Below are 25,747 nucleotides of genomic sequence, written 5' to 3' on the forward strand. Positions count from 1 at the left end.
CTCTCTCTCTCTGTCTTTGTCTTGCAGGAGGGAGAGTTTACTGACCTTCAATAAAGGAGTAGGTTCCTGAAGAAGAAAGATGTGGCATTACCTGCTCAACTCACCGTGGCGGGACATGTTCACTGAGCAGATATTTGCTTTAACTTGAAAAGCTCTTCCTCTGGCGGAATTGACAGCTCGGTGATAACGTGTTTAATAGATCATTTTACACCTCTGTCTATTTGATGGACTGCCTTTGGGGATTTTTGCTCAGAACCTAGTTTGGTTCAGTTACTCGATGCATTTTTGTGTTACCTGTTAAAGGTTTCATCTGTTGGATATTACATGGTTACCTTGGATATAATACATCAATAACATTTGCTTGGATATTGTGGAGATTCTCTTCTGGGATTTCCAGACAAGTGGAGGTCAAGCAGTGCCAGTGTTTGGCTCTTGAAGAGTTTGTTTCTCTGTAAGAGGTGCTTTATCTGGATGCTACCCATGAAGGGCGTGGATGGCCCTCGATCTAGTGGCCTCCGCAAGAAGAGGAAGTCAAGGTCGGTGAGGGATCGAGACAGGAGATCAAATGGGATAAAGAACAACCATGTTAAGGGCTCGGTCTTTCGCTTCTCATCTGACTCAGAGAGGGAGGGCAACAGGGAACCCTCCTCGTCCCGCCCTCGACCCCCACGAAGGAAGCGAAAGGACTCTACTTCTGCTGAGGAGGACATCATCGATGGCTTCTCCATCACAGGATTCGTCACCTTGGAGGCTCTGGAGGTGAGTAAAACACTCTGTTATACGTGGTGTGTGTTGAGTTTTTGCCTGACAATCGTGTCGAAAATCTGTAACACTGTGTAAATATGTGTTTGTTATTGTGTGCTTCTCTGACTTGGCTGGCCAAGTGTTTTGGCTCCTGTCTGCATATTTGGCTGTTGTGTGAGCTGGAGTTGAACAGATGTAGCTTTAAATGTAGCGCTGCAGCCAGAGATTTCTATCTGTGTCACTGAGAGTCTGTTCTTTGGTGTAATGCTCTCGATTGGTTTTCAACAAGAGTTTTCCAGCAAAGCCTTACACCAGATGAGGGATGTTCAGGTATGTTTGTAGTGCAAAAAAGCTATTTGATCTATGTTACATTAGTTTATTCAGAGTAGGAGTCATTTACTGTGTACTGACTATCCATTTTCTCTGGATTGCAAACGGAGCACAAGCTGCATTCCAACAATTGTATTATACAGTATGTAACACCTCTGCCATTTTTGTTTATAATGATAACTAACAGATTGGTGACAATCGAAATTACAAATCAAAAGTTTCTTAAGGCACATTTATTCTGCATTTGACGACTCGGTTCTACTCAACTAGACTCTCATTTTTATCCTTTTCCATTAGCCAAAGTTGTGGTTAGTATCTGGTATCTGGTTCACTTTTAGTTTATTCAGGTTCTTAGCGAGCTGAGCCAATAGTTGAGGAAGAAGTTATTTTTTTTATTTCCAAGCTAATAGAGATGCACATAACATCCAATGAATTGGATGCATAAATCATCCACATTCGGTTTGCTCGAAATGTATTATTTTCTCCTATTAGGATTGCAAGCATGATGACATATCACACTGAAGTAGGATGTATTTTGTACACCATGTTCAACATTCACTATGCTATAGACTACATAAACTATGCCATACACTTTGCTATACACTACGCCAACCAATAAGCTAAGAATCTGTGCCATACAATGCATCACGCAACACCTATGCTATGGCGTACACCATGGTGTTGAAGATGGTGTCAAAGCCGTTTCAAGCAGCAACTGTCTCAGAATCGTGCCTCTACTGGCTTAAAAACACACAGTGGAATACAAAATACATTAATTTACTTGGTACCAAAAATGAGCCAAAAGAGACATTAGTAAGGTGTTGGGACACATGAGCCAGAGCAGCCTCAGTGCTCTTTAACATAGATTTTGCAAGTTTTTGGAACCATTTTTCCTTCAGTTGGTTTTCGGTTAATGCTGATGTAAAGCACTGTCTAACACAACACTTAGGGGTCTGTGACGGCCAAACATATATATTACATTATGGGTTTTCCTTCTGCATACCTTTTTTCTACTCATTACACCACTCAGAGTGCTTGGCCCTTGCATTAGTGTGTTTACCACTTCAAATGTTGCTTTTAAATCATACATATACCATGGAAGGGGTATTGTTAATTTGGGTTAGGGTTAAATATTACCAATCCAACTGTAAGCTTTGCATCAAATATTTTAAGCATTTAGTATCGTGTTCACCCTGATCTTATTGTTTGCATAATATGAAAATAGTTTGTTACTTTTAAAGGTGAGACTCAGGGACGTACTAGGATAACACAGCCTGACTTGCACTTTCTAATATATGCACTGTGATAATAATCTCTTGTTGGCTGGCGTTACCCATCTCAAGGATATGTACAGTAGCACTGACTTGTCCTTGCTGTACCTCTTTTGATAATCAGATCAACTTTTTTCACATCTCAAGAGTGTCATTTATTCAGAATAACTGTGACAGTCTTTAGCGTGCACGTCTTTCTATTTATTCTTGTTTTGTTTGGCCTTTTTTTTGTTCTTTCCATTAATGTTTTCTGCGTCAGTCTGCTAAGGCACTGATAATTACAGTTTGAGGGTCTCTTTAGAGGACACATATTGATGTCAACAGTTAATCAAACTGATCACTCTTGAGGGCAATATACAGTATTAATCACGTTTCATCTATCCTTATATGAATCTTATATTACATATTATAAAGCTAACCCCAAATCCGTGTCAGTACAGTATATCATTGAATGGAATTAGGATATTTTAGTTAGTATTCATGGTTTTTAATAAAACATTCAGCATGATGTTCTATAAATGTATGAATATTTAATAGATGTGGAAATGATGTTGTTGCCTTTTATAAGGCTGATGTAACTGATTTACAGTTTAATGTTCTTTTGTAGAAAATATTTTAACATTAAATTACCCTATGGTTTTAGTTTTAACCTTTTACTGAAGTTAACCAAATTACTTGTAAATCAAAGCATATTAGAATATCGAATTACAGTCATTTCAAATCACAGTAATTTGAATGGCACTTCTTACACAACAGTGTTTATACTGGGAGATTTAATATAATTTTATAGAGTAATAAAAATGCTCAGTTCACGTATGAGCAAGAAAGAAATATATACTCATGTTTGTGTGTGCAAATATGTGACAGCGTAATAATACAGTATAATATCATACAGAACTGAAGGGAGATGGCGATTTTGTTTTGTGTCACATCTTACATAGTACATAGAGAACTTTAGCAGTTTGACGCCTTGTGTCCAAAATGTAATGACAAAATGAATAACAGAAGTTGGAGATTCATATTTGTATATGCAAAACCACTGAAAGTAAGCTCTTGACTATGGCGTTTAACCACAAACCTCCTACCACATGCTAAGATTAGTTTACACTACTATTACACAAACAAAGCAGCAAATCCTTATACAGTAGATGCTGGAATGAGAGAATCTTTACCTCTTTTTCTTCAAGAGATTCATTTGATTGTCCCCTGTTTCCATACTGGCCCTGCTCTGGTCTGAGAGAAACAGGTGGAAATGAAGGGTCATTATATCCAACACTGCCGTGGGATCAGTCAGGCTAAGAAGCCAGGCTTCTGATTGAAAGGTTAGTGATGCAAAGATCAGTCTTATATGTAGTTATGGAATAAGAATTAACATCCCACCCTTACTGCCTCTGAAGTACCACTTGACCTCCACTTACTCATTATAGCTGGTCACAGGCTAAATAGAAGACAACTTTACTTGGCAGCTCTCTGATGTGACTGTTAACATTATGACTGAAGGTTAATCAGCAAGTGGCTGATACAAAATTAAATAAATAAAAGTTAATTAGGATAAAATTCTCCAATAGGATATATTTGAAATTCAGACGTGTTGTGTGTCCCTCTGTTATGACTCTACGATGACCATTTATTGAAGAATTTCATAAACTGATTGTTTCAGAAATACAAAAGATTACACCCACTCAGATTATTCAAGATTGTTTCCTCGCTTTAATTTTCAACTGATGATCATAATTGTCACTGGCTGTAAAGCTTAGTCATTTATTTTCAGTTTGATATTGATATGTTCAGTACAGTAAATGTTCTGTTTCCTTACCTACCTAAACTCCGTATGTAATATAGGTAATGTGGGTGGGGATTTTCCTTTTACAACCTTATTTTGTCACCTATATTTTCCTTTTATGTTTTTACCACACTGTGATGAAGGACTATGCAAAAGCATGACATAGCACCGGTGTCTCTTTTTCTGTCTGAGTAAAGTTAAATTCTGATGAGGTCAGACCCCTGGAGGTATATGCTAGTGCTCTCCATCTGTCACCACAGTGCTGGAGCTACAATGCTCCCAGGCCTGCTTTTCCTGGGCATGCTGATATCTTAGCTTTGCCTTTTCTCTTTTGCAGTCTCAGGACTGACAACTCCATGATCAGGCACTTCAACATTTCTTACAACATTTTGTTGTGTTGATTATCGGGCCGTTTGTTGGTGTTTGGAGTAACTGACCCATGTGGGAATATTGTTAACAGCAGATGAATAGGAAGTTACTCTTGGTAATCATAAAGAATATAACTGCTTTTGGTGAATTTTCTTTGACCTTTTTATGATTAGTATTAGGCACCTACAGCCAAGTCTTAATATAACAATGATTTGCTTTTTACTTATGCAGGATACAGAATGTGCTTTTAAAATACTCGCTGCAAATAAATGATTCTGAAGTTTTACAATGCTCTTAGTAAAATCCTCCATATTAGCTGTAATCGATCCAAACTGAGATCTAACTCTACATTCTTTGAAATGATAAACACATTATAATAATAGGCCTATTCATACTTGCATATGATTTAATTACAAATGTGAGCACAAAACCATGCTACAGATGAACTGTTTAGCAGTGAATAAACAGATAGAATTCTCATAACATATGATCATATGGCTGTTTTTTTCTTGTCAGACGTAAAAGGTGCCAGAAGTCAATGGGTAGCTTGAGGCATTTTGAGCTTATATTGATTGGAAAATAATTATGTTGATTCACATTGTAGTTTTTTCAAGCATAACATATCAATATAAAACATATAATGAGCTATTAAGTGTGACAGTGTGTTGAGCTTAGGCACTTCAAAAGATTTTACAATCTCGGACTGTTGTTGCCCTTCCCCGCTTAGAGTTTTAGCTCTTTGTGCTCATTTTCCCAAACCTAAAGTTGTCTACATTTAATCGAATAAGAAATGAAAACAATATTCACTAATTGTGCATTTTTTGTATTTAACATCCTCATCTTCCTTCTCAGCAGGTTAACAGCAGTTTATTACATGATTGACTGCCTGTGATAATACGATGAAATGCATAAAAGCAGTACTTTTTAAACAAGTACATTTGCAGTGTCTGTTTTACTCTGACTTGTCATTATGGAGTCTGGAAAGGCTTTCATTACAGAGCTCCTGCAGCTTTTGTTGTTCCTCTAAAAGATTTCCCCTCTATCTTAATTAGTTGTAAACACCAACACCCAAGAAAATAGATTCAATAGATGGTCCAGATGAAGGTATTATTAAGATGTCTGGAAACAAAAAGCTATATTATATATTCCGCGCCAGAGGATAAATCCTCTGTGGATTTTGGACCATGAGCAGAAGTGTTTTTAGCTGTTTTCTGAAACCGTCACTGACAGTCTGTTTTTTTGTTGGCATTTTGTTTAATTAGCTTTACTCAAGCAAAACATTTAAAGTTACTAACACAATTAGTTTCATTTCCCGTGCAAACTCACAGGGAGATATGTGCTAAACCGATTTTGGTTTCTTGTAAATGATATTGAATGGTTGCATCAGGTTGCAGACAATCACAGGATTTAACATGTCATGCCGAACCGCACAATAGCAGCCTACTAGCTCCTGACCACCAGAGAGAGCAAGGGGAAAGGCAATCGATTACAGAGAGCTTCAATGCTTTTCACTGAAGGCTTTACATCAAACTAACAAAAGGTCCATAACAGGGATATGCATAAACCATGTGTCTGCTGGTGGAAAACCTGTTCCATAAGAGCTGTGGCAATCCTCTGCCTGTGCTTTACATTGCATTTCAGTACCACTGATGCACCAGCAGGTCCTTGTTGGTTCCAATGATGTGCCATTTCCTATTTATGACCTTTTCTGCATTCTTTAGTTATTTAATTGTGTGCACCAGCTTGACCCCGTATGTCACATCAACAGTGGCGTTGTATAAGGGGCACATAAACCAGGGCACAGTGGAGCATCATAGGTCATGTTTTTAGTTGAGTCATCAGTGCGTGTGGGTGGATGGTGGAGGTGGTATGAAGAACAAAATGATAATGGGTTCATTAATGAGTTGTCAGACCTTCAAATAACAAATAACAGTTAGCTAATTAATGGCTATTGACATTTAAAGTGAAGTTAAGGACAGGACTCTGTACTTAGCTGGAAGGATCAACTGCAGTAATAATTATGTCAGCAAAGGGCATTCCTCTCACATTTGGCCAAATAAAGATGATGAATTGCAGTTTGACGGTATGGCATTTTTCTTGTCTTGTATGCTGTTTGTAAGTAAGCTCTCTGCTTGCCAGAATTTCAAAAGCAATTGATTCTCTTTGGCACAGCTCTCAGAAGTCGGCCTGGCGGAGGACTTGTAAGTGCAGGCAGAGAGGAACACATTGATTGGGACTTCATTGTACGAAAGAGGCTAATGTGAAATCAAATGTATTGACGGCTTGTTTCCAAAAAACTAAAAAAGAATGACATTTCAAACAATTAAGACACATAACTATCAATCCAGATTTTCTTACAGCTTTGTTCCTGAGAGAATTCATGTTGATGAACAAGGTGGCCTTTGGAGAAAGCTTTTTTCTTTTCTTGACGGCTCTCCTTGTGCCACGCTGCCTTGACAGATATTCCTGTCAAGCGAATAACACCACTTTTCCTGCCTTTTAATTAATTTTCCACCTTCCACACATGTACAATATTTATTCCATTCACTTAGCAGTAGTGGCAGATATTCATTTGGCTGCATTTTGAAGGTGTCAGGGAGTGATATATGGTATGCATTAATGTGCTGTAGCCCAGTGAATGACACATCAATGAAATAAGATGTCATCTCTCAAAGTAAAAAGCAAAATAGATCATCTCTGTTTTTCGGGATTTCTGGAAGGCTCACAGCATTCGGTTATCAAGCCTTTGTGAGTGTGTAGTCATCAAAAGGATCAGGGCTGCCCTAGTTAAAGCCTCATTGATCTCCTACCACTGTACATTCAGTATCTTGGCTTTCCAACCGACCCCTCTAGCAGGTAGTCTATTGTGGTGTCCCTTCGCTGATGCTGTTGGTAGACATTTAATGCCGTAGATGCAAAATCATTTGTAAGACTTACTTTGTCTGCAATATTGAACCATGTTACATGCTTTACAACTCAGACGTTATCTTTTCCGGCAGATTTCTCATTTCCCAGCCTCAGGTACTGTGACAGCCTTTCCTTCTGTCACTTACATGGTTCCAATTGTGATTGGAATGTAACTGCACAGAGCTACAATGCATGAAATCCACTCAGGATGCTTTCAAGATCTGCATCTGCCAAAGTAGGAGGTGCTTACAAACACATTAAATCGCATCATAAATACAGATTTATATTTATATAAGGTGAAAGGTCACATTCAAAAAGATATAGGAAGTATTCAAGTAAGGACAGAAGCCTGATTTTATTATACAAAGTGAAGACGGTTGTTAAGTTTTCTTTCTACTTCATATTTCCTTAACTTGCGTATAAAATGCAAATTGCTCAGGTTTGGATTGTTGTCATGCTGGTGGAAAGGCTCATAAGCACCTGAGTCACGTGCCCCAAACCGCCACCCTAAACTCACTCATTAAGGCAGAATCTGACACCGGTGCGCTCGTATGTACTCAGGCAAAACAAATAGCTCTGCGTCAGGGGAAAAGTGCCACAAGCAGCATTAATGTTTGAAGATGACACACAGCAAAATAAATGGGACTAAAGGATGCTACAACGAGGCAAAGTTATGATCTGTCTTCAAATCTCATCTCATGAACATATTTTATAATAAGATTTTAGCCACAGGGAATTGGTAACTTATAAAATGTTAACTGTTTTAAATCAATAATTCATTAAATAATCAGTATTTCCCAAGAAAAGCCTCGAAATGAGCATAATTCTACTCTAAATTATTGTTGCTCTCGAGTATGCACTTACCACCCACTTTACAACGATACAGTGCCGGTAGAACATCCTCTGTTATGTGGCCATAAGTCTTTCATAACTATTTATAGCATGAATGAGTGTCAAAACGGTGCTTTGGTAAGTTATTTCGACGTCAGTTCTCTCTTGTTGCTTAGAAATGCTGCTCGGAGGCAGTGAGAGAGTGTGGCAAATACAACTGTTATTCATTAAGCAGCGACTTCCATCAACATGTTAGATGCCATCATCACTAATTAGTTAACTGAAATAGTGTGTGCATTTGGCCTATTTTACATGCTACTGTACAACTTTTTTAAATTTCAGGTTCAAGATGGATGCTATTTTTGTTAAAAATGATTTAAAATGTCAATCATGCATAAGAATGCTAAATGAAAATGTGTTTCCCGGTCCATTTTCAGTTGGTGTACTGTGTAAAACTTATTTGCAAAGACTGAATGCTGTTGTTGCAGAGATTTATGAGTGACAATACCAATGAACAAGAGACTACCATCAATTTATGTCTACATTAACGGCAAAGCTTTTGCTAATGGCACACCCGGAGAGGCTAAAGAACACTGGATTAATGGATCCAGCTCTTTAAGACCCAAGTCTCCCTGACACTTGTTAATGTAGCATACAGCTCTGAAATGAAATCATTGTGTATCTTTATCCCAGTATGAGGCAAATCACACCCTTATCCTGGTATAATTAACTTGCCTCAGTTAAGAAAAATGTAGTTCTCTTGATCTATGAGGCACCAGCTAGCTGAGCCCACTCTCTTTCCCATTTCACCTTTGTTTTTCTTTTGGCAGGTTCCAGTGACAGATGTGAGGAGGGAAAAGATAAATGTTGGTTAAGGTTGATTGTAAAATGCCATCTCTGAAGTAGAGCTTTGGCCACTCTCTCTTTAGTGTTTAATGGCTACCATGATGATGAATTTGGACAGGTTTTTTTTCTTACTTGACAAAAGACCCTTTTCCTGCTTAACTGCACACTAATGATGGTGTGTTCAAGAATGTGTGTGTGACTGCACCACATGCTGGTGGACCGAGCCCTGTTGAGATCTCTACCTGCAGCTTTGAACCTCTGATCCCCCGTCACTTCTCTGATCCTTCTTTCAACCAGAGCCAGCCTTCCCCTGTTTTATTTCCATCTGTTTCCAAGCCCGCACTCAGATAAGCTTTGCTAAAAAAGCCTGTACTGCTTCAGTTCTTTTTAAAAAAAAGAAGTGTTTACCCTGGACTGAATGCCAGACTATATTCCATAATCAAAAGCTTTTTGCAATATTTTGAAAATTGGTGTATATCATAGCAGCTAGTACTGAACAATCTGCTTTTTTCCCAGCACATTAGTTTTCCCCATGCTGGGCTATGTAGCACAGGATGCAGTTTCATCTCTTTCAGGTCAGATGATGTTTAAATACTAATTAAAGGCTCCATGTATGATGTCATCTCTGTTGCCTGTGGAAATAACTGCTCTAGATGCTCAGTAGGAGGTTTTCTGTGGAATGTAACTGCGAGTCACTTCGGTCCCTTTTTGGATACAGCTTTTCAGTTAGCCGTGTTATGCACTCTGTTCGGCATCCACTGTAAAAATGGTTTTGGGCCATCCACTTAAAAACATGTGGCTTTTGGACGTGGCATTTGATATTTCACCCAGTGGAATACAGTTACAGTAGAACTTGTTGGATAAAGACTTGTAGTTTGAGCTTTCACATCTGCTACCAATCTATTCATCCAATACTTATAGCTTTTCTTTTTAACACTGTATCATTACTAATCAAAAAATGTGCACTGTTAATCCACCAGTTGTAGCTGACTGTTAAACTGCAAATTCCACTTAAGAGCCTGTCAAAATAACACTGCCATCTTATGCCCATGAAATATATCAGCAAACAGTATCACCGATTCTGGCTGCATGTTGATTTTAGCATCAATTTTTACAATTCTATGATATCTTTACAATCATGAAACATGTGCTTAATATCTTAAAACAAACAAGACAAATGTCATATTTCACTTATTGTAAAACTAATAATTGTTTATGTTAATGAATGCTTAAATACCTGATTAACGTGGTGCACTTACGTTCCATGCCAGTAGTTTGAAAAAAAGCTGCTATTAAAGATAAACTATTAGGAAATCTGATTCAATCATAGTCTGTACTTCGATTGATCCCAGTGTACATGCCTTTGTGTTTTCCTCTGTTGGTGTTTGAGAGAAAAAGAGACTGCAGAAAATATACTTCATGGTGTCTGAGAGAGAGTAAAGTCAGACGGTGTTGTGTAAGTGTGTGCAGCGGGGACAGCTACACTCCGGAAAGCCTAAAGGATCCGGAGCTTTACCCCAAATGAAAACACAGCCTTGTATTGTTTTCAGTAAGTGCTTTGCAGTTCATGTGCCTTTTTGCTTGAGGGGAAAAGAGAAAAGAAAGCCAGATCCCACAACATCTCATCCACAAATAACACATCTTAAAGAAAAAGTCACTGTGGACAAGTGTTTGCCCAAGGAGGACTTTGCTTAAGAATTCATTAAAAAACCACACACTTGGTAATTGGACTATTTTCCAGCAAATTACAGCTTTGCGTTTTGTTCATTAGTTTCTTCACAAGTTATCATCTGACAGCTGTTTTGTGTATTACAGTATATCCAATGGTTATTTTTTAAAATAGTTGAAAATATTTTTGACAACTTCTTTTACTTTTCTCATATCTTAACTATCATGGCTAAACTGTTAGTGATGAACCTAAGACTGGCTGTAGCTCGAATGACTATTGTACATTGTATTGTCAGAGTACTGCATACTGTGCAGGCATCATATTTTTTTGTGAATAGTCTCTTTTTTTTATAATAATGCCCTCACATATTGTTAAGTTATGCAGAAAGCAGTTTTAAATGATAATCAAACATTATCACACAAACATTTTCTCCCTGTGAGGGAATTATTATTTTAGATTGACATCTTTGAATTTCTCATTAGATAATGTTGATGACTTGAAAATAAAACGTGAAATAATCGCACACAACAAAACAGCTTTTCATGTGAGATAGTAGCAAAATCAGCATTCATGTATGTAAAACAATTGTATTTCCTCTGATTGAGAGTTAAAGACAGTGAAAAAGGAGAAGAGCAGTGGAGTCCTGGATAAATTACAGTTTTGCAAGGTTTCAAAATTAACATGATTATAATGAACAATCTGCTACTGGCAGTGATGGAAAAGGTTTATGCTCAACTAGATAAGCTCGGGCTAATAAGTAAATATGGAAAAGCAGCCAACCAATTCAATGATATTTCATAGACTGAGGAAATGTAATGAAACTATAATATTTAATTTGAGTTTTTTTAGGTGAGGTTTGTTTCTTCTTTTAATGCACTGCTTTGGACACAAGTGTGACGCTCTTCATTACAGCTGAGGCAGGTTATTGTTGCAGGGTGCTGGATGGACTGACTGTATACCCTGAAGGGGTAGGGGGTTATGGCTCACCAAAACCTGCATGCACTTGCATCTACACTGTACGGCATCATTCCCCTGGTAGTGTGTTTTTTATTAATCCTTTGCAGAGTTTATAAATGGAAGGCTTATGCTTCGACAAAAGGTGCTCTTATTTAAATGCCAGCATGGTTTTGTTGATTTAACACATCCCAGGGTGTGCTTGAAGCATGTAAACACACAAATGCTGGCACACAATAACAAACACACATACACTGTAGCAGGGCAGGGTTTTAGGCTGGATTTAGTTTTACCAGCTAATAGGGTATCGCTGTACTGTAAAAGCAGAGAGTGGAAACAGCCGGTGGGCTATCCACACAAGCCTTATCACTCAGCCAGCAGACCCCACGATAAGGCATTATATTTGATACAATAGTCTGTTAACGTTCTCCTGTTTGTGCAGTTTCCCCGTAGTGCATGCTGCAATAACCAAAGGCTGCTAATTACACAGACTGAGTGTGCTACCAGTGCGTAAGCCTCTTTCGTCACATCTATCCTGTTATGCTGGTGGTGAGTCAGTCGTGGGAATGACAGTGAGTGATTTCCAGAAGCCTGAATGTGTAGTGCCCATGCTGTGTCAATACAAGATTTCCACCCTCTGTAAATGTAAAAGCACAGTTAGCCCCCACCCCTCATCTATCTGCTCTGCAGGATCACATCTAGCTGAACTCTCTGACTCCTCCAGAATATCGATCCCATGAGAAATAACTCATGACAGAGAAAAAGACATTGTTGCATTGTAATTCCTTTTGTACTGGCATTAGTGGATTCCTTCTATTCATTAGGGATAAAGCTAAAAATGACTCTAATTAAGGATTGCACTGCTAATTATTTTATTGATTTATCATATGCTCTTCCCAGTGCCAGAACATTTAAAATAGATGCCTACCACATCTTCAAATGTCATGTTTGGCGGACAAGCTGCTCACTCTTTAACCAACTTCATTTACAATGACCCTAAAACTGGGTAGAGCTGAAAAACCTTGTACTGGAGTACCTTAACCGGAGAATTTGTATTTGTGTGTATCAAAATATAAAAAATAGTTGATGCTTAAACGGGATTTTACTCTTGCTGTACAATTCATACGGTCAAAATATGCACTTCTAGTTTCTCCTTCGAACAGTCAGTATGGATTATGCTGATTAAGAAATTGCTACAATAATAAGTAAGGTTAGTTAATGGAGATGAGAAAATGTTATGAGGAAAATATAACTCAAAAACGTAGGGTCCTGCAATAGGGAGTGTTTCAATCACTTGTCGTGTAGTGCAGTTGCCCGAGGCTACTGTGAAGGTAAAGGGAAATATGTAATGAAGGATAGTAAGGATATGGTGAGTCACCTCAAATTTGCCTTTGTCTAATAGAAATGCGTCTCTTCAGTAAAAACGTTTTTTCAGGCATTGGGTGAACAGACAGAGGGTTGATTTGCTGTTCCTCCACTAAAAAACACACTCACCTCTTCAACGTGAGACAAAGCATCAGTTAAATTGATCAATCCACTCAGTTGTTCCTACACCTGTGAGGTTTTAAGCTTTGTCTGTGAGCTTGAGCCTCATCGGGTTTACCAGACAGTCAAACCCTCCTGCAATACCCTCCTGTACTCATCTTTCAATCCCTTGTCAAGTGTAAACCTGCAATGTCTGGTTTGCTGCTATGTTAAAACTTTAACTCATGTCTGTACGTAATTCACACATGTCAAAACTATTTAGGAATATTTTGACTATTGACAAATATTTATGTCAGATTTGCTCTCTGTTAAATATTTGACAACCTACCAAAAACAGAAATGTGCTTAATCTGTGTCCCTGTAACTTCATGTTCCACACAGAGTGGAAAGTGTTTTTTTCCCTGCCCTCAAGGCACTTGACATTAGATAAGGCAGCTGGCACAGATCCTCGCGCTGTGAAAGTAATTTACTGCTGGCTCTGCAGCCTGTGAAAAACATCACAGTGGAGCACATATAGAGAACAGTGTCGGCATAAATGCACCGCTGCTCATCACGGCTCCCACGGCCTGTACATTACAATACAGTGTCACAGTGGAGTGCTGCTCTCTGTGGGGGCCCTGCTTCTAAAATGGTCTTGTAACTGTAGTACTGCGAAGAGGAGGGTAGGAGGTGATGGCTGTGGTGGTTGTGGGAGGGGGGGGGGCATCCTGCTTGTCAACAGCTCCTCAGTGTCTGCGAGGCCGCCGTCATCCCGACTCTCCCACAGGGCCCGGGCTTCACTCTGCACTGGAGGCTTGCGCAGTCTATCTTTGCGCCTGTCTCTCTTGCTGCCACTCAGCCATCCCCCTTCCTCCTCCCATGAGCTGCCTCTCCCCCAGAGAGACTCCTGTGTAATGAAGCATTGATTGCCCCTGTGCAGACAGAGCATAATACATAATGATATTGCTTTGATCATCCCTCTTGCACTCTCAAAGGTTAGACATACCAACACATGCTATTTGTGCAATATTAGGTTTTGGAGATTACTTTTGAAAATAACATCTGATTCCTTGATTACACACAATCTTGGGTCTGTTCTCCAACTTTTTCCCAGATGGCCACCAGACATTGTTTCTGAATACAAGCAAGTCAAATCCAAACAATGGCTCTTCATCAGAAATGGCTCTGTTTGGCAGGTTATAACTGCAGTGCACCCTTCCTGCTGGCCCCATTACACTGTAGCACGCTGCAGTTCTGTGTTCAGGACCATGTTTATATGCATTACCACTGCGGCTTCACAGCAGGAGAGATCTGTACTGATCCTCTCCTGTACCGATCCTGGTCCAGCTCGGAAGCATGGCCAAACTGTGTGGCACCGTATATTGCTTGGCACATTGACCATAATGTCATTTCCAAACACCAGGTAGAGAGGAATGGAGGGAAAGTAGAAATCTGAGCTATCTACAAGTATCTACATTTATCTGATGCAAATTCTAACTGTAATTGTTCTTCTGCTTTCATGACCAATTATATAACCTGAAAACTCTACACTTTAACAACCAAAGTGACCCGTTAAAGGCTGTCATTTTACCCAATTAAAACATTCTGGACTTCATCCCACATTGTGGAGAAAGTTCAGTTTTCAATCTGAGAAGCATCAATGGGAAAAAATGATACAAAATATGCCCATGAAAATGTTATCAGGATTAATTTGGTGTTTTTGTAATTCTAATTGCTATTTTTTGGTTGTATTAGACTGTGAACGATTGTGCGATTTGTTTAGTTGCCATAACACTGGCAGATAGTACCATCCAACAAGATGATGAAGATGATGATCTTAATTATTGTATTTGCTTCCAATTGTTGTAACAGTTCCATTTTCTATTCTGTTCATTAGGAGTGATTAACAGTTTACAGTGGCATGCTGCTGAATGCCAGCCAACGGTTTGGTTAAATAGCCCGCTCAGAGTGGTCCAGGGAGAGGGAATATCGCTCCCCAGCACATTTCTCCAAATGTGTTAATGGTGTATATACACACACACACACACGCACATCACACACACTGTTTGAATGCACAAAGTGAATGGCATTCTAAATAAACAGTTTACTTAAAGTGTAGCTGTAATCGTACATATGTGGTTTGTATTTCCCTCAGTTTAACTTTGAAAGTGACAGCACAGCAAGATATTTGAGGTGTTTTGACTTCAAATAATGTCTTTTACTTTCCATTTCATCCCAGCACCGATCAACCTTACTGACAAGTTCATTGATAGAACCTGTGATCAAACTACGATGGTCCACATATTGTGCCCTTTAAGTTTAATGATTACTTGTTAATTAAATTATACGAAAAGATACTCCTACAACTACATACCCTTTGCCTTTTATTTAGATGGAAAGTACACTGCGACGGCATGTCTAAGGAGAGAGAGAGAGAGAGTTTAATTGGTTGAAACACAGTTTGATCCCTAGATCCTTCATAGTGTCCAACTGATCTTGAGCAAGATGCTGTACCCCTAATGGCCTCTGATAAGCAGATTACTGAGGCTACAGTAGTAGGGGGGACTTCTGAATTGCCTTTTCTAGAGGCTGTGTAGCGGGATTGGTATGATTTGAAAACATTATTGAAGTTGTATAGCTGACCCACAAAAGTCAGAACTTATCTTGTGGAGTTGTTTAGCAAGGATTCTTATCAAAAGAAACATAACTACAGGGCAAGAAGGCAGTTTAGTGTTCAAACTGAAGCTTGATTACTATCACAATACATGAACTAGCAAGCATTGAGTCCTCCTCTTCTTTGTCTGAAACTTAAGCCTCTGTCCACTGTCAGCCGATGTTTGTACATTTGCATGCTGATTAGGAGCAGGAGTGACTGAGACTGTGTGTGTGTGTGTGTGTGTGTGTGTGTGTGTGTGTGTGTGTGTGTGTGTGTGTGTGTGTGTGTGTGTGTGTGTGTGTGTGTGTGTGTGTGTGTGTGTGTGTGTGTGTGTGTGTGTGTGTGTGTGTGTGTGTGTGTGTGTGTGTGTGTGTGAGGTGGTTGTAATTGGGTGCAAGTGTTTATTGAAAGCCCCACTGAGCAATAAGTTCAAAACTGAGTGGTGCTGTCAGACAATTTTCATTAGATGTCAAGGCATTCAGCAAGTGTAAATTCCCCAAACTTTTTATTTATTTGAAGCGACAGACCCTTAGGATGAGAAGGGTACACAGTTTATCTTAAGCTGAGCACAGCTACCCATGTTATTGTTTGAAAATCAACAAAACCGGAAATGTAATTGCAGATTGTGTTGATCCAGTAAAAGAGCATTTAATGACAAGTCGAGGCTGGATGACTAACTCCAAGCTGCTTAGATAGTTTAGGACTGACTTTTACATTTATACTTAGGTTCTTGTACGAATGGCTGTTGGCAGAGGCTCGATTCAAATCAGGGTTGGTCCTACCTTGGTCTAGAGGGAGGCAGTAATGCATAATGTTTGTTAAAACTATGTTCGTGTTTGGTTTCACAAACACATACTGTATATTGATCATATCATATTTTTAAAGAAACATTTTCCTTTTGTTGCTTTGTTCTCAAGACAATAATAAAAAAAGATAATCGTAAAGGTAGAGTGCAGGTATTATGTTAGACCAGTCTAGAAGTAGTGCAAATTAAGGTTTTAACATATCAGAGAAACAAATAAAAACAATAAGCTAAAATATGCATGGAATGTAGGAAGGGATGAAGTTTATGCAGGATTCTATGTACATGTAAACGGAATAAAAATAAACAATAACAGGATGTGGGATTAAAGACTAAATATTGTACAGTGAAGTACAATTAAATACTGTTTGTTCGGCTTATAATTATTAAATAAGTGGTGAGATGCAACCAGATAAATATTTTGGTTTATGGAGGCACTTTACAAAGCTCAGGTGTAACTGTCCCTGAGTCTAGTGGTTTTACTTCTCACGCTGCGGTACCGCCTGCTAGACGGCAGCAGAACACTAGGAAGGAGTAGAGCTAGTGTTGCAAATTTGGATATGAATGCATCTTGAGTTCTTCTTGGATACATTACCACTTAAACACTTCCAGCATGTATGCATCTGTCTGTGTCTCTCTGGCTGCTTGTAAATGTGTCTGCAAATTGTTCCGCTCTATATGTATGTACATGTTTGTCGTGAATGTCAAATCCAGCGAAGCTAGAGTCTGGCAGCCTGAGTTGTTGAATGTGCTTCTTGTCATTGCATGGTCTTTCATCTCTGGGTGTCAAGAAAGAGCTGCTTTGCAAGGGAAATTGGTTTTTGGCAGACAGATCAGTAAAATATAATCATGCCAGAGATGGAACTAGCTGGCTTTGCCTTCTCCCTTCCAGCTCATATTCTGTATGCTGTCAACATCATAAACATGTTGTACTCCTCTCTCAATGTTGAAGATAGTTGTAAAATACAGCAAGCAATGTAAAGCGCTAAGCAGTGGACTGAAATACTTTGCTCAGAAATTGATTTCAGAGTTATTACATCTGTTAAAAACACAGTTAGATCTGGTGTCCTAGAGTTGTTATTCCTTAAAACAATCAGCTCGAAGAGCTTGGATCATGATTAAACCTCTATTGCTGCTTCTCAGGGAGGCTAATGCTAGTTCATACAGGGTTAATGCCTTCATACACAACATCTCTTGAGACTCCACTAGTGTAATGATGTACTAGAGACGGTGGAGCCTCTGTATTAGATGAGCCCGATGGTCTCTGGGAAAGTGAAAAAATCTGCTGTGTCTGCCTGAGATTAGTTTATTGAGTTCATGTGTGGAGACCCATCCTATGTAGTGTCTTATTTGCTGTAATGCAGAGCTGTACAAAATATTAAGCCACCATTGACAAAAAAGCCTGGAGTGGAGTGCACCACCGGGGCATGAAAAGGTAGGTCTTAACTCTAACGCCGGGCTAAGCTACGTCCGACTTAGTTATTAGAATTTACACCGAATGCACCAAGCCTGACTATTCACGGTAGTAGCTTTGCCTAGTCTTAAGACTCAAGCGTCTCCATTCAAAGCAAGCTGTAAACTTTTTAGACATTAAATCTGAGCACAATCAGCACCTGCAAGGTTGGGGAGGGCCCCGCATTTCTGTGTGATCCATGCTGTAGTTGAGGGGAGAGCACCTCCGTTAGTTCAAAAAGGGCTGGTCCAGTGGGTTTGTTGGATCACGGACGACTCTTCCTCATCTTAATGCCCTTTTGTTGTAAAATCGGTAAACAAGACGCACTGCCATCGTTATTTTCCTTCTTGCCTGTTTTCCGTTACTATGGATACTGTTCTGTCTTTCCGATTCATGCCTGATCCATATTAGGCGTAAAAGTTACACCCAGGCGCAACGCATACGGGGCTTGAGTCTAAGTGGTGCACTACTCATAACTTTAGTTTGATCTTAACCTTTGGTTCTACGTCGGATGTGGAGTTAAGCCCAGTCCTACGCCCAGCTGGTGCTATCCCCTCCTGGATCTTATCCCCAAACTGAGGTTTAAAGTCACTGTTCTGTTGACTGATCAGGCCTCATGCTTTGTAAGAGAGGCCCACTTAAGCAGGAATGTAAACAATGGTGTTGGCAAGAGAGTGTCAAAACAATTCAGAAAATGATAATACAAAATTTGAGATCAGTAATGCATTGAAAGAAAAATGTATTTTCCTCCCCCATATACTTGGCTGCACCCTTTTTGTTTTTTATGCGGCATTTTATCTCTAATATTGGTCATTTATGTCTGGAAAACACGCTTTCTACTGCAAGACTCCCATACTCACTGTAGTCAGCCGTTCACAACTGTTAGGGCAATACAATTGTTTTGAGTACACTGTTGTAAACTAGATGAATGTCTGGCACATTTTTCCCCTCTTCCCTAAATACATCTTCTAGCTACAGTAATTGATATTGATGCCTGCTACCGGAAGTGCTCCTAAATCAAGGCCAGACTTAAGGCAGGGCTGTGGGTTTAGCGGCTCCAAATAGTGTGAGTTATGTGTGAATAAGTACCCTCCGTCTTTAATGATGTGTTGTTGCCTTCTGCTCCTGCTGGGGAGCTCTGACAGGCCTGATGGATGAAGTGGTCTTGATGTGCCCTCCTGCAATCACCTACGTGTGGTTTCAATCAATAGTTCTCCAGCAGTGGAATTTATTCGTATTTGTTTTAGTTCTCATTTTATGACTTGCTGCACATGTTTGTATAATAAACAGTCAGTCATATAAATGCCAATGTTTAGCTGTTTAATTTCACTTTTAAAATAGTTTCACTTGAATATTGTTTTTTGTTCTTGGACCAGAAAATCAATCATGTTATTAATCTGCTCTCCTCCTGAACAGTCAGCATATGTTGCTTACACTTCAATCCAGTGCTTACATTGTTAGCGTTCTCTACGTAACTCACCGTGAAGCCTGCTTGTTTTGTTGATGTGATTTTCACACCGGTTGCAACAGTACGTTAATCAGTCTGGTCAGAGCCTGTGTTTAACAACAGCCTCATCCTCTCCATTTCGCCCTCCAAATGAACGGAAAGGCAAAATAATTTGTGCGCTCCAATGCTTACGGTATCGACTTGTTTCCAGTTTTGCCTCGTTGTTAGCAGCTAATAAGGAACCAGAGCTCAGGGTAGTCCAACACATCCATCTTATCTTGCAAGTCAATCAACTGGAGGATGACTGTGGGCTGTTCGCTGTGGCTTTCACCAGAGGTTAAATGGTTCCATTCATGCTTAGAGGATCGAGATGCTCGAGGCCTGTGAAGGATGTATAGTTACCCAACATTTTCTGGGTTGAAAAAAAAGGTTTGGACAGTATGGGTTAAGTCAATCTTTCACAGTCTGTGCACCAAACCGGTTTCTCACTTGTGTAGTGTTTTTCTGGCTGGAATATGTCCATTTCTGCAAGAACAAGAACGCCTTAGCCAACTCCTATCAGTGACTAACAATTCAAATGAAATGAAGCTTTTTTTCCCCACAAATGCTCCCAATCCTTAATATACGTATGTCAAAGTGCTGTATCCCTTATACTTCCTACTGTGACTATTTCAGTGCCATTCTGATTTTGTAATTTATAAATTAGAAAACAGTATTATGTGTATGTAGTTTTGTGTCATTTGAACTTAAATATAATAGAACAAATGTGACAGTTGATGATAAATAATAAATATCCTTAGTTTTTCATCCCCATTTATCTGCGCTCACAGTGCTTGCATCATCACTCATGTGAAACACCCCAAATGTAAGTTTATTGTGGCTCGGTTAGTTAGTCAGAAACAAACGCAATGTTCTCTCACTAATAGGCCGAGGTTAATTAAATCACCTCTTTGTCAGCCCTCAGGTACTAATCTGCTCTTAATTGAATGGATTGTGGTAAATCAGGGGAAATGCGCCCCTTGAGCTCTGAATTAAACAATCCTTCCTAATTGTGATTGGATTTAGCGAAGTAATTGAACTCTGTTACTTGGTAGGGGTCAATGTATGGAGGGAGAAAAAGTATGTTGAGCCATAGGGGTAAAATAAATTGTATTTTTGCTAGGAGGCAGCAATTTTTATTCAGTAATAAATGACTCTGTCTGTCTCATGTGAGTGCTGAAAGGTATTATAGTTTTCTAGTTGTCTGTTTTGAGTGTCTTGTGGGGAGTTGAGGTTGTAGTGGGCAGTTTGACGGCATTCAGAGGAGAGAGATGAAGGGTGGAATAGAGAGCAGAAGGAAGGGGGATTTTGCTGTTGTTGCACATGCCATTATTTGCTTTGTGCAAGGGGGCTCCTCAGGACACTCAGAGTAGGAAGAGACTGATGTTAGCTTTCATAGGAGGCTTTGTGTGTGGCAGAGCAGGCCAAGTCAGCAAAAGGGTGGGGGGTGGGGGGTTGACTACTGCTGGAGATGGACAGACGGACAAGAGGAGATAGGAAGGAAGGTGAAGGCTGACTGACAAGCAAACACACAGAGAAAGCAGACAAACACTCTTGACAATCAGTGGAACTGTGGGCTCATCTCAGCACACACACGCCGTTGGGGAAGATGGACAGCGCGTTCTCAGACAAATACAACTGACAAACACAAAAATAACGGGAGTGAGGGAAAAGTGTCTCAGCAGCAGACAAATCAAAGTACACTTCTTTTCCCCAACCCCTTATTTAGAAACGCAAACAAACAAACGAACAAACCACCTGCTGCATTATGCATCAAATAGCCATTACCTTTGTTAATCACATCCTTCTTTTCCCTCCATGTGGGGGTGTGATTGTACACAGGAAATCATGGTTTGGCACAAGTTCACCACAGTCGAAAAAATAAATATTGCACAATTAAAAAGAAACCTTGTATGTTCAATATCTATTAATCACATGCACTTTGGTTAACTGTTTGCGGCTTTCTGTTTCCTGGTTGGACTTGAACCTGTTCCTTTTCTGCATGCACATCCACAAACACACTCGCACCGACACATACACAAGCTTTCTCAGCAGGCTAGCACTCACTGCCGCACTGTCTTCTGAATTTTTCAGGTAATTGCAGTATCTGTTACAACTGAGGGGTAGTTATTTCTGAGAGGTGTAAATTGTGTCTGCGTGTGCATTTCTACTTTGAATGTTTACCGAAACCCAAGCAGCTCGGCGAGTGGCACTGCCTCAGCTTTCTGGTAAGAGTTACAGATATTTCACAGAATCTATTAAAGCAGGGTTGCTTCTCTCCCACCTCCTCCCCCATGAGACAATTCCCATCTTCTTGCGGCTGTCATCACGGGGAAGGGAGGTAGAGGGAAAACACTGCCCTTCAAGTTGTTGCTGATAAACATGGACAATAAGCTGCACATTCTTTAGTGATTACATAGGAATTAGGACACATATGGTTGTAATGTCTCATACAGTAACAGATGGTTTATGACATGCTTAATGCCAGCATATGTGTGTAGTCAGTTTAGGCCCTCCCATGGACAGCTTTTTTTACACAGACATCCATTGGGAATATAACAAAAATAGCCCATCACATTTCCCTCTAATTCCTTTTATAGTAAAATGGGTCAGAAAAAAATCCAGTCAAAGATGGATGTGATTGTCGTATGCAGTGTGAACTAATGTCTTCTATCAGTAGATAGGTGTTTGAAGTGGCTAACCCTTATTCACATGTGTTCATCATGGCACATCTATACTGTATTGACTGTTTTTAAACAGTTTAGAATATTGGAGTGTTTCCTCTAGGCTCAAGTGAAAGTCAGTTGGGATGCTTAAGTTTTAAGTTTTTTTTAATGACTGTTTTAAATGCAATTTTATAATGTGTTTCTGCTGCACTATTTCTTAATGTTCTTAATGTCTTTTATTTTTCTAAAGCGCTTTGAATTGCCTTGTGTTGAAAGGTGCTATAAAAATAAACTTGCCTTGCCTTTCCTTAAGGAGGCCCCGCTGAGCTATAGCAGCAAAAGTCTTTCTGGAACACGCATCCACAATGCTATATGATTCTCTTATTGCTTTTACTTAACATAAATGTTCACTAGTTTTTAAATATTAACATATGCCCATGATGAAACTCATAAGAGTCATCCCATTAAGCGGGAGTTAGCGGTTCTACATGATTTATCTAATGCACTGTCACTAGAGCATGAACTAAAATCGCATAGAATTTGGCAGCCTACTGCTCTTCACTGGCATGTTCCCTTTCTCTTGAAACAGTTTTAAAAGTACAGTGAAATATTTCTCTTTATTTAGATTGTTCTATATTTTTAAACTTCAACTCACACCTAAACTGCTGTGGCCAGAAGCTTTTTGTTAAAGTGCTCGCCTTTTCGAGGTGACAAAATAACCATCGTTTCCACTTGCCCTTGCTGCTGTGACGATATTGCTTCGGGAGCAAGACCTCCCTAGCAGTGTTGTCCACAAGTTCTCTGTTGAAATGTGGACTTTTGCCCTCCAGGGGGATACCAGCATCTCACTGGTGGTGTGAATTACACAGTTGGAGACAGAGCGGTTACCGTATGGACTGCGATTTGTGTTCCATAAACTGCAGGAATACAGCCGAGTCTCTGCCACGTTTAACACATTAATAAGTCCACTGGTTAAACGCAGCCAGTGGTTCTGCAGAGCCAATATGCATAGGCTACTCTAATTATAAGTACAGGCTCATTGATTAAATGCAATTGATCTTTAATGTTATGTAAGGACAGACTTTAGCTGTGTAAACTACTTTCTTTTCTATGCCATCGACAGTAAAAGGTTTTCACTCACACATAATGCCCCATGGCTCCCTTAAACATAATTAAGGACTTTGAATGCATGTTCTTTTTTTTAAAGTGCATTTTGTAAGAAGTCAATAGCTACATGTGATGAGTTGAATAGGACAAAAAGCGGGAAACCAGAAATCTGTCTTCCTTGAGATATTGTAGTATCTTCTTTTACTCATGTGAGGAAATTATTGAAATGTTGAATTTGGCTAAAGTTATCAAACGGCTAGCAACAGTAGCAAAACCACTCATTGCATGGATGCGTTTATTTGCTTATAAATTAAACTTTTGTGTAACACTCATATAGTGAATCTAATCATTTGAGGAGATTTCCCAATCATATTGCTGAGCTTCCATATCGACACAATGCTGAGGCTGATAATGCTTTCGAGCAACTAAAAAAACCTTTCAGTTATCACATATAGGCTGTTTTTTACCTATTCTTTGTTTCTATTGTAAGATAAATGACTGGACTCCCATTAGTGTCCTAGAGGAAGTTGTAAGTGGGGTAAACATTCCCCTTGTTGAACTCAAACAGTTGACTTCCAACAGAAATGTGTTTCTACTTTAAACTATTACATGGGGAGTCAAGTCATTGTGTTTCAGACAAAACCGTCTTTTCATAATCACAGCAACCTTTTTAGTGTTGACAATCTGTAATTACAGTGTGACTGTAAACAATTTACAGCTGTACTCATAGATCATCTACTTTAGTATGACCCTGCTAATCACATATGTTCTGTTATGGTATGCAATTGTCAAAGCAACATGCATCACTTTGTATACAGGAGTCAAATATTAATGTCAACCATTTAGCTTTTACAGTGAATATAATAGCTCAGTAAATGTAATTTCATTGCTGTAGACATAGGCCAACACATATTCACCATCACAGACACTCTACAGTCATTTTGGTGAATGGCCCATTCAAAAGCAGGAAGGCTTTGACTTCTCCTCAGTCTGTGGTTATTGTTCTCCCCCAGAGGGGCTGTGTTGGTGCCAGGCAGCCAGCAGCTCACCACCATGTCCTTCCTCAGCATTCAGCTGTCATTCTCTCAAGGACAGTGCTGTTTGGCCACCAGTACTAAGCTGTCTGTCTTTTTCTCTTTTCCTACTTTTCTCGCTATTGCCTCTAACCGCCTCCCTCTCCCTTACTGCTCCCATCAGGCACTGTGCTGGCAATGCAAACAAGCCAATTAGATTAAACAGCATTACTTTGCGGCACTATGATCATTAAGAGCTCATAATCCCTCAGTAACTATTGCTTTTTATGATAAGGATTTGGTTTGCCTCATTACATTACTGCTGGATTTTTCTTGGCATACTGAATCGTAATGAAGATGTTAGTATGTGTGTGTCTGTTAAGTCGTCTTAGTTGTATATTGCCTGCATGGAGCAGCACTTCATGGGGCCATCCTTTATTTTAAATTCAGAAGCAGTTGAGCGCATTCACACTATGGCAGCAAACATGTTGGTTTTATAATTTTTGGAATGAGAACTCAACGGCTGTATATTATTTCAAAGTTGGCAGAAAGTGTTATAAACAACAACACGGGAGAACCTGGCGACAGAACTGCTGAGGAATGTTGGCAAAGGCTTACAATCACATTCCTGCATTGTTCACATGCTCTTTTTAATGTCCTTGTCCAATAAAGATAAATAACTTCTTTTATCGATTGAATAGGCTGTAGTCCAGCAGAGAAACATGTTTGTGTTCATATTAAACTGGAGCAAAACAACAAGGTACATGTTTTTTATCATACATTTTTTATTGCAACATTACAAACTTACAACACAGTACAGAATACAATACATTTTAGATTAATTAAATCCCTCTACCCTACACCCATCCCGCCCCCCCGCCACCAACCACCAGGACAACAATATCCCCTCAGGGATGGCATTCTTATTCGATCAGGAGCTCTTTTAAGTCAGATATCAGACCTGTCAGGTTTTGCATCGTTGATTCCTGCCAAAGGTAGTTCAAGGTAAGAAATGTTCAAAAAACTCCGAAGCCAGTGACAACTCGAAGTATCGTGAGGAGGTTTCCAACGTTGGACCCTAATCTTCTTAGTTGCAGTCAAGCCTGTCTGCCAGATTTTGTGAGGGAAAGGTGAGATTCGTCGATCAGAAGATGTACAGCAGGTTCCATTGGTAATCTTAACCCTATTAAATCTGTAAGGGTACTAATAACCTTCCCCCAAAAGTATAATACTCCTGGACACTCCCATACAAGATGTAAGAAAGAGCCAATGGTTCCCTGGGGACAAAATGAACAGTAAGGGTCAGGTACCAATCCCATCCTGTGCCTAATTATTGGTGTTAGATATGCTCTATAGCAAAATTTCAGATGTATAAACTGATGGTTTGGGTTTCTTG

The 25,747-nt window shown here is 39.5% G+C and overlaps 1 protein-coding gene across 5 annotated transcripts in view; it reads left to right on the plus strand.

Moving 5' to 3' along the window:
* The first annotated feature begins 471 nt into the window (after nucleotides 1-471).
* auts2a (activator of transcription and developmental regulator AUTS2 a) overlaps nucleotides 472-25,747 on the plus strand; it is a 306,284-nt gene continuing 281,008 nt past the window's right edge. For 4 of the 5 annotated variants that reach the window (XM_063894509.1, XM_063894508.1, XM_063894510.1 and 1 more), the window contains exon 1: nucleotides 641-759. Coding sequence is in view for 1 of the 5 variants with exons in the window: in XM_063894507.1 (XP_063750577.1) it covers nucleotides 472-759 (288 nt within the window). In the remaining 4 variants the exon portion in view is untranslated. Of the gene's footprint in view, nucleotides 760-25,747 lie in introns of all 5 variants that reach the window. The other variant, XM_063894507.1, reaches the window with a different exon arrangement.

The sequence above is a fragment of the Eleginops maclovinus genome, chromosome 11 (assembly GCF_036324505.1).
Source record: "Eleginops maclovinus isolate JMC-PN-2008 ecotype Puerto Natales chromosome 11, JC_Emac_rtc_rv5, whole genome shotgun sequence".
In the NCBI taxonomy this organism is placed as follows: Eukaryota; Metazoa; Chordata; class Actinopteri; order Perciformes; family Eleginopidae; genus Eleginops; species Eleginops maclovinus.